This window comes from Acartia tonsa, chromosome 5 (genome assembly GCF_053477335.1).
Source record: "Acartia tonsa isolate MP-2025a chromosome 5, ASM5347733v1, whole genome shotgun sequence".
Taxonomy (NCBI): Eukaryota; Metazoa; Arthropoda; class Copepoda; order Calanoida; family Acartiidae; genus Acartia; species Acartia tonsa.
In genome coordinates, this window is record NC_137264.1 from 1,072,176 (window position 1) to 1,086,131 (window position 13,956).

The 13,956-nt window shown below is 32.1% G+C and overlaps 2 protein-coding genes across 2 annotated transcripts in view; one reads left to right on the forward strand and one right to left on the reverse strand.

The window, feature by feature from the left end:
- The window catches only part of LOC145318490 (uncharacterized), a 221,458-nt gene that overhangs the window by 53,859 nt on the left and 153,643 nt on the right, over positions 1-13,956 (forward strand). The gene's annotated exons all lie outside the window — the stretch shown is intronic.
- LOC145318497 (TLC domain-containing protein 3A-like) overlaps positions 1-13,956 on the reverse strand; it is a 37,760-nt gene that overhangs the window by 22,197 nt on the left and 1,607 nt on the right. Inside the window, exon 2 of the mRNA XM_080159776.1 lies at positions 5,747-5,846. Within this exon, the coding sequence (XP_080015902.1) occupies positions 5,747-5,845 (99 nt within the window). The 5' untranslated portion in view covers position 5,846. The remainder of the gene's footprint in view (positions 1-5,746; positions 5,847-13,956) is intronic.

Here is a 13,956-nt window from a genome sequence, read left to right on the forward strand (position 1 = left end):
AAAATTCAGTAATAGTTCCCAAAGTTGTTAAGCCCACGAATAAGAAAGCGTCAAAATCTTAAAACTTTGGAGACTAGTGTAATAAACAGCACAATGTCCCCTCGCTCCCTATATAATTAATTGTAATTGTTATTTGGATCAAAGAAATTGTGTGGGATATATAATACCTTATTTTCTTTTAACTGGCATGATGTATGTATGTGTGAGTATGTGTGATATGTATGTGTGATATGTGTGTGTATGTGTGTGTATTTGTTTGTTAGTGTACAATGCTTGACAAAAACTAGAGTAGGAATGCTCCAGGTAATATTGTAAATCCATTATCTGTGGTGTATGAAAGGATTTGGCAGACATAACCTGCAGGATAATAAAACTCACGGATCAATGGACAGCGAATTACAGAATCTACAGGACAGAAAAATCATCCAAAACCCACAATTTAGAAAATTTGCTAAGACTGTAGATGAAGGTATACTGAAGTTAATAAATCATTTATATATACAGTGTGTTTTTTTTATGAGAACTTTTTTGAAAGCATATATTATTAGTATGGTTATGGACATCCTTCTATATAAAGTAGTAAGGTTTTTTGCTTGTCCTTCAAGATCAATTTGTTGTGCTCTTCATTTTAGAGAAGCTCAACTTAGGTCCCAAGAACGTTTTAGCTATTTCAATTTTATATTTAACCTAGCATCTCGGGGAGTGATTGGACAGAACATAAACCTAAAACCACTAAGCTATATAAGTTGGAAAGAATTTTAGTGTATATAATAGAATTGAAATCTGCATTAAATTTTAAGGATTTTTTTTTATAAAATTCGTTTTTTATATAATTCTTTATTTAAAAGCGCAAATACAATTTAAGTTAATTAATTTTGACCAATAGGATAGGTGGATTGGAAACTACCTGAGCTCTAATTGGTTGAATGATGTACGAAACTTAAGCTTCTCCAATCAGAGAGCAGATTGTTTTCAACCCACCAATCACAGATGTCAAAATTAATTAACTTAAATTGTATTTGCGCTTTTAGATAAAGAATTATACAAAAAACGAATTTTATAAAAATCCTAAAAATTTTATGCAGATTTCAAATCTATTATATACATTAAAATTCTTTCCAACTTATATAGCTTAATAACCACCTCATCTGCCCCCTTCGTATGTAGAGCTACTAGATACTAGGGGTGCATTTGTTTGTAACATAAAAAAGACCAACAAAAAATCTTTAATATTTCTTTACACTTACATGGAAAACAGACAATAAAACTAACACAATTGAAATCGGTATGAATTCAGCAAAAATAAATTGATTCTGACTGATAATTCAACATGTCGACAAAAAAGTAAAATAATATGATTACAAATGTAAAACAAAAGTTATTGTGTATTTATGGACATAATTATCCTTGTCCATTAAAATCTCTCTAACCCTATTTTCCCTGTTATTATCTGGATAATACAGACACATAAAAATAACTTCATTATCCTTTAATGATGGTTTCTGACAGGTGGACAGGTGGGCACATAAATCCGCAAAACTTTCAACATTAGAGTAAAACGCTAGAGGGGGTATCTTAACAGTATCTTCCCCATCGCAGAGTGTCCTTGTGCCGACTCTCAATTAGGTCATTGAAAATCAGCCAATATTGATGGTTATTTTACCACAGCTAAGTAGCAGAAAAAAATTGGTAGCAGACGAAAAAGGTCATTGAAAAGGGGAGAGAGTTAGTTATATGTAAGTCTCGCATAACCTGATATATTTTTGGGGTGCTGCCACTTTTACCACTAGCAAAAATACAACCACTGTGTTTTTGACAATAAGTGGATGTGTTTTTGTCAATTTCGTTTTTTACTGTATTTTTGGCAATATTTTTTTATCCACTGTAAAAATTACATCTTTATTAAGGTCATAAACTTAGTTTTACTGTCATTTTCACACCCATGAAATTCAATGAGGCAGTCAAATTTACAGTTTTGATGACAAAAATCAACCTAAATATTTTTACATTAATATAAGTATTTTAACCAAGTTGTAATAATATTTTTCTCTCATGACTTTACCCCAAATTTAAATCAAAAATCTTAGTTTTGGTTTCAAAAAGTGTCACTTTCGCCCCCCCCCCCCCCTTTGTTCCTTTAGATAGTTAGCTAAATTAAGATCTAAGATTATTTGCTAAATGGTATGGCTACCAAAGAGTGATAATAGTTATTTCTCGTATCGTATTATAAACGGCTTTCCGCGGATATAGAATGTACAAGTATAAGATTAAAACTAGTTTTTTTAGCCCCGTGGTGCCGAAGGCACCGGCTAAAAAAACTAGTTTTAATCTTATGATTGTACATTTCTATATTCGTAGAAAACTGGATATAATACGATGCTAGACATAGTTTTTTCGTATTCATGAGAACCGGTTCCTATCCACCGGATTCAAATGAATACGAGAAATATATATATAATGCATTATACATAACGTACAATATGTACAAGGCTAATTATACAATTCATCAAACCTATCTATCCATATAGTTAGAGCAAAACAAGGATGACAACATCCATAAGTAGCGAAGCCCAAAAATTGTAGATGGGAATACGTACAAGTAGATTTGAAGTGTATTTATTAAAATCAAGATGGAAAAAATATTTTGATACTGCAATTGCAAAAAAAAAATTAAAATCGGACCAAAAATATTAAAAGATATAGGGAAAATGTGGAAAATATAAAAATAGCCTAAAACCTGCTAAAAAGCAGTCCGACAGCCATTTGTGTGTTATAGTTAATTGTGCTCCTTAATGATGAGAATGTTGACAAGAAGTTTCAGCATTCTATCTTTTATAGGAGCCGAGAAAATCACGTTTTCCCCAAAAAAGTTTTAGGAGGACAGACTCACGGACAGACGGACATTTCAAATTATAGAGTAGCTTCGCTACTAAAAATTTATTCATGGACTAGTCATATTAAATATTATTTTTCAGGAAAGCATTCGTCTAGTCCTATATTAGTTTAATGCAGGGATCTAAAGGGATAAGACAATGGCCAATTAATCGATGTACATCCCCAATGATGGTACACAAAATTACTCTTCCTTTAGATTTTGGTTGACACGTTTGGACACTCATCTTAATAAACCAACCAATTCAAATTTAACAAAGGTCCCCAAAGTTGTTAAGACAACATCTAAGAAAACATTATAATAAAACTTTGGGGACTAGTGTGATAAACTACACATAGTCCTCTCCCTCCCTGAGTTTCAATCTATTTCCTAAACGGTTGGAACTCCTTATCTACTTTAGATATGTTTTTGTCAATATAGGTTACCATAGGGATAGGACACCAAAAAATAAATAGAACCTAGTAATAGTGTCTAAATTTTTATCTTTGTGACGTAACACAAATCGAAGGATGAGAGGGGAGGTGGGAAAGGAAACCCCTAAAAAAGAAACGTCACAAAGATAAAAAGTTAGACACTATTACTAGGTTCAATAAATTATTATTACTCAATCAAATTGAAGACATAAAAACAAACTACAACCAAATAACCATGTGATTTCAGTAAAATATTAAACTGCGATTAAAAATTAGATGTCTATTTAACAAGAAACTTTTATTGCTAACGTACATGTACTGTCGGACAATGTATTTATAAAGTATATCTTGTTTAAAAAGTAGAAGCGCATTTGAAATAAAGAATACGCAAATGAGTTATCCGATCCTTTGTCTATGAAACTATCATAAACCTAATGCCTATAAAAACCTGTGTCGCGTGAAGAGTCCTACAACAATTAGTAAGAAATATTTTAAATCAAATAAAAATCATATGGAGTTAGTTAACAAATGTGTTCATTGATGAAAAAAGTTATTTGGTAACAGTTTTTTTGGCATTGAAATATAGAAAATATTGGCAGTTTTACTTCAATAGCAAGTGAATAACTAACATACATTTTTAAAGAGAAAATAATTTTTTATTTACCCATCCCCAACCATTTACCCCCTCCTAAATGGTTGGGGATGCCTACTACGGCACCCTCAGGTTAGGGATAAATTTTAAATAGGGAGGGGGGGTAAAATGAAAAATATTTTTTTTTTTGGGGGGGGGGGGGTAGTCCCCACTTTACCCCCCCCCCCCTTGGACGTCTATGGTACATCCCATATGATAATAAACCAATTGTACCATTTCTGTTTTTAAAATTAATGGTGGAAATGTATGAACACTGCTAGTTTAAACCAACCAATCAAATTACTTTTTAAGCCATCGAATGTGTTAATAAAAACTTTGGGTACCAGAATTATTTACAGTTCAAAGTCCTCTCCCTTCCTGCAAAAAATGTCTCTGTGTAAATGTGATTTTCTGTGCCGCACTCGTTGTTTCGAGGGATCATATAAAAAAAACCTTTTTCTGATATAGAAACTTCAGATTATTTATCCTTATACTAAAGTAACAGGATGTTTGTGTGTCTGTCTGTGTATCTGTGTGTTTGTTTGTACCAAAGGATCTCGCTAACCGCTGAACCGATCGGGTTCTCCTTAACAGGGTAGATTATCATATGTCCCTGGAAGGTTTATAACTATTTTGTAAAACGTAAATTTTTTTTTACTTTTTCTTTTAAAATCTAAAATAAGAAATTGTATTAGTAAATTCGACTCTCTCCTCCTCAAATGCCCCTAGAGGCCTCTAGGGGCGTAGCCGCTAGTTTTATATATTGGTCTTTGTATATTACATAATATAAAGTAGCTGGATGTATGTCTATGTTTGTGTGTCAACTAAGATATCTAAATGATTGGTCTAAAATATTAGAAAAGCTTTTTTTTGATTCTCAGTGCTAAGTTGGGTACTTATTGGGACTTTGCCATTTTTAAAACTGGCAAAATTACAGTGGATGTTTTTTTGACAAAATTGTATATTCGACAGTAACTGGGTATGCTTACAAATAAGCATAAAACACAAGAAGAAAAAAGTTTAAATATAAATTTTGTAAGAAGTTTGTATATTTGGCAATATGGGCTAAATAAGTGTCAGTGTAAGATGAATTTATGGCAGTTATTTTAATAATAAGGTTTTATATTTTGACAAAAAAAAAACATCTGGTTGTATTTCTGCCGGTTGTAAAAATGACGTGTACCCCACTAAAAGAAAAAAAAAACCTTCCTAACAAATTAATTCTTCTTGAAATCGCAGAAAATTTTGATATTTTTGTGGCGTAATGTTGGCATAAAACTTTTGTTTGTTTTGTAACTAAAGGAAAATGGGTAGGAAGGGGGGAAGGGAAGAATGGAAGTGGGTTGTGGGTAAATTATCACTTTGAATTGTTTGTCAGAATCCTGGTCCCTTACCTGTACTATATGTACATTATAAATGTTCTTATTTTAGATGACCAGAGGCACACCCATGAGAAGCAAAGCAAGCCTACATAAACTATTTTCACTCCTGAGCATACCCCCCCCCCTAATTTTTTCTCAATTACCGAAAGTCTTGTACTTTCAGATAATCAATAATGTCAGATTCCTAAAGCTCAGGATTGGAACAGTTTTTTCACCTCCTCTATTACCACTCTACTATTACCCCACTATTACTCAATTAATCAGCATTTTCTTATTATCATTAAGAACCTAACAATGGTAATATGTCGTGATTCTGCCTTATAAGAGCTTAAGAACTGTCAGTCATTTTCTCTTCCTAATGAGGTGAGACATTATCAGGAAATATACGTCCCTGACATTACCCATGAAGACAAAAGATGTAACTAACCTGGATTAAATAGAATGTGACAGGGAAGAAGAATAATCCGCATATGAACAGGACGGATCCTGTGCCATAATCCGGAGGATCCGTCACTGGATTAAACATTCTGAAATAAATAGAGTAGTTTAAGATCAAAACTAATTAATATTAAATTTTCATATCCACGGAAAGATGTCTATAAAACGGTGTGATAATAGGTATTGCTCGGTTTCAATCTTATAATTGTATATTTTTATATTTGTAGAAATCTGGATATGATACGATGCTAGACATAAATTTTCAGTATGGCTGAGAACCGGTTCTAATCCACCGGATATTAATCGGTATAGAAGCGATACGGAAAATGACTGTAATAATATTTGAATAACGTGATCATAATAACTTCTGGATATTTTGATAGGTATTTTACTTACTTTATAAATTCACTTACTTTAAAGGTAAATTTTAAGGGTCGGTCCGTCTATTAAATTATGCTGATTTTTTACTTTTTGGCAAAAAAATTTTGTATGATATAATTCTATTCATCTGATATTTTGATTATTGATTTCTATAACACAAAGGTACAATGTTATAGGCGAAGCATCTCTATAATCAAGACCTAAAAATGTAAGTATGTCCTTATCTAACAGATTTTGCAACTTACAATTTTTTGCAGACTTATACATTTATATTCTGCTTATTCAGTTTTGACACTCTACAAGTGTTAGTGTTTGTTTGTCCTACCAATTCAAATCTTTGCTTTTATGAATGTTGTCATCCTTGTTTATATGTCTTTTATAGAATAAATAATATCAATTTTTAATATTCTTCCCTCTCTGGGCCGATTTTGGCTGCTTAATAATAGATAAGTTAATCATTTTTGGAACCATACAAGATTAGGATAGAAACACCGACAAGCTCGACTATGTCCAAAAATATCGCAGCTAATTCAACATTTTACAAAACAAAAATAAGATAAGCCTTGAATAAAATCCATAAAATTATCTACAATACAAAAGATGTCTGTCCGTCTGTCAAACTGAAGCTTAAGAACTGTGTAACCACTGAACCGGTTGGGCTCCACACTTCAGGGAATATAGCAAATAAAATTAGAACTTTCCGTTAACAAAAAAAATCTTGGGACGAAAACAAACCCATGAAATATCCATATATTCCCTTCAAAAACTAAGGGGGGGGGAGGACTTCACATCACTTTTTGGAAATAGGTGGAAGGGAAATCTACTAAAGAAAATAGCAAGAAAATAAACTCCCCATTGGACCCATTTTCTAATTTTTATTGCAACGGGTAAAAATAATAATAATTCTCATATAAGAAAGTCTGTTCTATTCTGCTGTTATTTTTACATAATTATTATGTTTACATAGATATACAAGCAAATAGGTCCAAAGATAAGTTTTCTATATTCTTATTTCAATAAAAAGCAAGGATTTCTAAACAAGGGTCATGCAATCAAAGGGTAGGTTGTCTGATGGGTGTTAGGTCGCTCTAGCTTTAACCTACTTAAATATTAATAAAAAGCGTATAGACTAGAAAGAACCTTTCTTTGTTCTATATTAATCCGTATCCAAAAACACATAATGTAAAAACATGTTATGTTTACAGTTAATATAATAATTCTATTAGTGATTCCTCTTTTTTTTATCCCTAGTGGGTTGAGTGCGGGAAGGGGGGGGGTAAATATACACAAACAAATAAATAATATTAGTTATTTCTCGCATCGTATTATAAACGGCTTTCCGCGGATATAGAATGTACAATTATAAGATTAAAACCAGTTTTTTAGCCCCGAGGTGCCGAAGGCACGGGCTAAAAAAACTTGTTTTTATCTTATAATTGTACATTTTTATATTCGTAGAAAGCTGGATATAATACGATGCTAGACATAGTTTTTTCGTATGGATGAGAACCGGTTCCTATCCACCGGATTCAAATGAATACGAGAAATACAGATAACAACAAGAATGAGAAAATATATAAGTAGCAAAGCTTATTTATTTAAAACATTATCAACATACAAATAAAAGAGCCGCCGAAAAAATAACAATTGAAAGACTGAAGGACAAAGTAAGTTAAATAGTTGGTACCCTGAATTTACATCATAGCAGAATAATTAATATTTGATCAAGATCATAATAGGTATACTGATCTGTTTTAAGAGTTGTAATATGTCAGCCATAATCATTTAAAGGAATTACAAAAGAGTCAACATGAATTTAATTGATGCGATTGAGCCGACAAAATGAAATAAAAGGTGATACTTTTTTTAAGGTAAAGCTTTATTATAATACATTAAATTGATTTATATTTAATGTCATTTTCTAAATAGTGATAATAAACTTTAAAAAAGACAGATTGGGACAGTCCTAAACCACGCCATAAAAGAGATAATAAAAAAAATGTCAATAGTCAAATATGATTTCAGAATGCTTTTAGAATAAACAAGCAAAACTAAAAGGGTTGGTTGTCTGTTAAGATACACTTAGAACACGAGAATATGACACCATGGAAACTGTCCCAATTTTGTATAACTTTTGCGGAACATGTTCCAGTTACGTCATATTTTTCTTTCACGAAAAAGGGAAGGGGGGAAGAAAATCTCTTCAAAAGAGATGGGGAAACCCCCTTTTCTCCCATCTCTTTTTTCTTCCCCCCTTCCCTTTTTTTTCTTTCCCCCTTCTCTTTTTCGGGAAAGAAAAATATGACGTAACTGGAACATGTTCCGCAAAAGTTATACAAAATTAGGACAGTTTCCATGGTGTCCGAGAATAGGGATCAATATCAAATTAATAAAAAAATAATTATTTTTAAGTATTTTCTAGGTATTTGATAATCAAGCAAATTTTAAACAACTATTAATAATATTTATTTAACCAGAGGGGTCTAAAGGGATAAGACAATGACCGATATATTGATGTACATCCTAAATGATGATGCACAAAATTATCCCTTTTGCACATCACAAATAGTGGTTGAAACGTTTGGAAACCCAACTAAAAAACCAACCACTATTCTAATACTATGTTGAAAAAGTATAGTGAACCATTCGTAATTTTTCTTAACAGGTTTTAAGCAATTAGCCGGGAAGTTTTCGATTTTTATTATTTTGAAATATATAATATTTAAATAAAAGTACGTACTTAAAAAAAAATTCTTCATTATAATGCATGTAAAACATTATAACATGTGTTCCATTTTTTAAAGCTGTCACATAATTTTGATTTTAAGAAAAACAATATTCTTACCAGACTTTTTCTCTTGAACATATTATTCATTGAATATTTAGAAATGAATAAAGTGTGATTTAAAAGATTGGCGGATATGCAAAATTAGGTAGTGTTTAGTATATTCTACTCATGGCCGCTCATCTAGCATTTAGGGGGTCTGTATTCGAAGAGCGAAGGGGGAAAAATAACCTAAAACCACCCCCGGGCCATATGTAAAGTTTCGGCCTCAAAGGCAGAACTCCACCAGTTCCGTAGTCATTGAAAGCTACAGACAAAAAATCTTTACACAATATGTGGGTAATATGAACTAAATCACAATGCAAAATTTTTATGTTAATAAAATTTTTATGGCCAATTAAAGGTCTCTTGACAGCTATGAAGTAATAATGATTATATTAATGATTAATATTAAAAGGCAATCAAAAGTAAAATATATACTGCAATTAATCAATGTTAAAAAAAAACTCTTTAAATATTTATAAGGATATTGACCGAATTTTGGAAAATGGAAACGTTAAAAATTTTTTTTCAAGGTTGTAATTGAACAGAATTAAAGATTTATTTGAAGATTATTTTAGAGGAATCCAATCCTATGGACTAAAGTATTTATACCACTCTCCTTAACAGTCGAGGTCCCAAGGGAAGGGGGGAAGGGGGTTGTGTGTCCAGCCGAGCCCCTTTAATTTTGCCAGAGAGGTGGATACAATCCCCCTTTTGCACAATTCTCGTTTTATCTTTTTAAAAGCGAAGCTTTTCTATAATTTGGGTCGGTCCGTCCGTACGTCCGTCCGTAACGGATAGCTCTTTTCGTTAATTTAGGCATGTAAGAATTGTCCTATCGATTTCAAATTTTGCATAGTGATTCCTTTAATAGTTAGGTACGATTTAGAAAGCGTAACAACTCTATAATCATCACTAAAATGTCCGTACGTCCATTTTAAACATGTTGATTTTTAAAATTTTTTAACAACTAATTTTTATGTGATATAATCATCCGATTTATCTGATTTTTGGTATGTTGATTCCTGGGACAACAAAGTATAATGTAATAAGCGAAGCAACTCTATAATCAAGTCCTAAAAATGTAAGTATGTCCATAAACATTATCCTGAATCAAGCAGTTTTTCAACAAATTTACTTACTATTTTGTTTCGACTTTTATACATTTCTATTCTGATTATTCAGTTCTGACACTCTACAAATGTTAATATTCGTTTGTCGTTCCGTTACAGAGCTTCGCTTTTAAAGATGGTGTCATCCTTGTTTTCCTTTTGTTGGACTAGCTAGTTTCTCGATTAATAAAACTATCAATAACCAAGCTTAATTTTGATAACAGTGAAAAAAAATATTATTTACTTAATCATTTTATCCTTATGACGTAGAACATGGGTCATAAAAATACAATTTCTTGCATTAATCATTCAAAGGGTTCATTATGTTCGGAAATTCTATATTGAAAGGTACTTTACAATATAGCGACACTTTTCTTGAATTAGAGTTTTTTTTGTCAATGTTTTATATAAGACATCTAGGTGAAAGCATTCTTTTAACGATAAAAACGCGTTTTTTACAAAAATGTTCTTGTTGACTACCATTTTATTATCTCACTTTTTATGTCAAAATTTAACGATACTTTGTCATATTTATATTTTTTAATTCATGTATTTGCTTTCATGGACGTTGTCCTTCATGTTAATTATAACTTTTCCTTTTAAGTGTTTTATAGTAAGTGTAGCCTTAATTCATATATAATGACATTAGAGTGTGTTTGTAATGGGACATGTATGTATGTATGTAGCCTTGATTCTCTGAAGTTAGGATTCAGATGCACGAGGAGATTTGAGGTGAGAATCCTTTGGCCAATCCTAGGTTGGTAAGCTTCGCGCACAGCTGAGTGTATGCTATAGTACATTACAAGCTGACTCGCGATTCTCGTGGAAGCTACTCAATTATTACATCACCCTGGCCTAGAGTTTTGGCAGGTGTACCATATTAAGCCACCCTAATTAATGGCACTCTCATATGAATGAGGAGCATGGACGAGGGAAAGCACGATTACAGTTGCTTGATAGGTAGGATCCTAACTTCCTACAAACCTCCCTCCTTACAACCTAAGGGCATCTCAGGGAAGGTTGCGTGATTATATTCTGACAAATTGAAACAGCATTTGTCATCCAAGTGCAATATCTATGAGGGGACTTTAACTCGGATTTTCCCAACCACAGCGTAGTGCGCTAACCACTACTCTATGGGACATCTCTGGTCCTGCTGGCCAAACTGACCGCCACCCTTAATCCGCCAGTGACCCGGCTCCTAACTGTACAGTATACAGGGGGAATGTAACCCCATCCCCCCAGTCCAACTGGCCGCTTGGTAGGTGGAGCTTAACCTAACCTAATATCTGAAATTTAATGTTGTATATATTCAGTATTGCCTGCACATTTAAACAATAAAGACAATCAATCTGTGTTTCAGTCTATAGCGTAGCAGCTCCATAACCTGCTACTTTTCAGCGAAGCTTTTCTGTAAACTTGCCTTGTCCGACCTAACGTTTCCACATCCTACCGTCACTATATGTTTATTAACAAATAAGATACTTGTAGCACATATCTGATAATAGGTTCTACACTTCTTAATAGTACAACACAATATAACCTAAAGGCTAAGGAGCAGCGATACCTAATAAATCAAATCAAAATAAATTGTCTTGGACGACCCATAATTATCCTTTATTTGCAAAATTAATGGTCAAATATTTTTAACAAATATATGCTATTAATTTTTAAGAAATGAGACATTTATCAATTTACACTTGGAATTTGGTCTTATTATATAGTAATTAGACCCCTCAACTGCGGTTTCCCAAAGAGTGGGTGATAGAGAACAGACCTATCCCCCCTTTTTATGTTATAATTTGAAAATAAAAGGGGGTGGGTTTTTTTGTTTGTTTTTTACTTTAGGTAAGGGTTAGGTTAGGTTATTTGGGGTACAAGTTAGCCTCGCAGTGTTGGGGCACCACATGTATAGTCCTCGCAGGGATTAGGCATAGAAAAAATATAATTCCATTTAAATGAGCAAACTATCCTTTCAATAACGATAATTAATTAAATCTTAGATTTTTACATAAAATTTTTGAAGATTCTATTAAACGTTCAAGATATGCTAAAGTTAGATATCGTCATCTTTTACATTATTATGCATGTCTTAAAATTTAACTAGCAAATTAACGTGCATTTTTAAAAGCGAAGCTTTTCTATAATTAGGGTCGGTCCTTCCGTACGTCCGTCCGTACGTCCGTAACGGATAGCTTTTTTCGTTTATTTAGGCATTTTAGAATTGTCCTATCGATTTCAAATTTTGCATGGTGATTCCTTTAGTAGTTAGGTACGACTTAGAAAGCGCAGCAACTCTATAAATATTACCTAAATTTCCGTACGTCTATTTTAAACATGTTGATTTTTTTACTTTTTTAACAACAAATTTTTATGTGATCTTATCATCGGATTGATCTGATTTTTGGTATATTGATTCCTGGGACAACAAAGTATAATGTAATAAGCGAAGCATCTCTATAATCAAGTCCTAATAATGTAAGTATGTCCATAAACATTATTCTGCATTAAGCAGTTTTTCAACAAATTTACTTACAATTTTGCTTTAACTCTTATACATTTATATTATGATTATTCAGTTCTGACACTATACAAGTGTTAATGTCCGTTTGTCCTACCGTTACAGTGCTTCGCTTTTATGGATGTTGTCATCCTCGTTTTAAAAAAGAAAAGGGTCGAGTCTATGGCATAAGAAAAAAGGCATACTTTAATTTAGATATGAACCTAAAACGTTAAAGGCAAAAATTATTCAAAACGATGCAAAAACATACTGCATTTTTGTATCACTGAACCTAAATATTTACCTTAGTATTGACTAAAATCTTTTTGCTTTTTAATGCATTAAAAACCTCAAGCTTATGATGCTATTCTATTACTACGACTAACCAAATTAAAAAAGAAACTTTTCGGGTTATTTCTATATTTGTTGAAATTCTGAAAAATATTACATAGACTTAAATATTGCAATCACATGGTACCTGCCCATACATCAAGATCTCTGGAAAAGTCTCAGGATTATGACAAAGGATGATAAAATAATCTTCTTCCCAATTGTCACATATATAATTTTATGTAAATTGAAAAATTAGGTAATAATTAACGTAATTGTCCTCTGCCTTGTCCTAAAAAACGCAACGCAAACATCTCGGATACGCATATTCCTAATTTTAGGGAAGCCTACTCAGTGCCACACCAAACATCTACTGTTAGTCATACAAATTAAATTTTATATATATTTTGAAAAATTGTAAATTACACCTGGTACTATATGCAGTAGTTTGGTGTAATATTGTATGTTCTGCTTCGTAATACGGGCGTAACCTGTCACTGTATAAATGTTTTTTTTTATGTTAAACATCTACTTTTTAGGGAATACCCAAATTAATCATAAATTACACGAATAAGGAAAATCTGAAGTTCAAACAGGATATGATTTGTCACATATATATTTCAATGATTTTAGCAATGTAATATGCATTGTTTTTGGTGTGCAAACAATTTCGCATATCATAATCTTAACTAACTAGTGTTATGTATTTTCAAAAGAAAATAAATTGGAGAGGTATAGGGGTGTTCTTCTCCCCCCCCCCCTCAAGTGATATGAATTGCTATTGCTTATTTTTGATAATGTATTTGCTGTGCGGAAGTGAATGTACACCACTTTTTCCCAGAATAGATCAACATCTAAGAACCTTCAAGCACAAAATATTTAAATTATACCAGAAAATAGCCCAAAAATTACTGGAAAATTATTATGTTAAAAGTATATGCTAGTTCGAAAAGGTTTAATGAAAATTTCTGAAATTTTTGAGCCAACAAATGAGAGATTAATGTTAATAATACTTTGAATGCAATTCTCATTTACAGTTTATTGTCTCC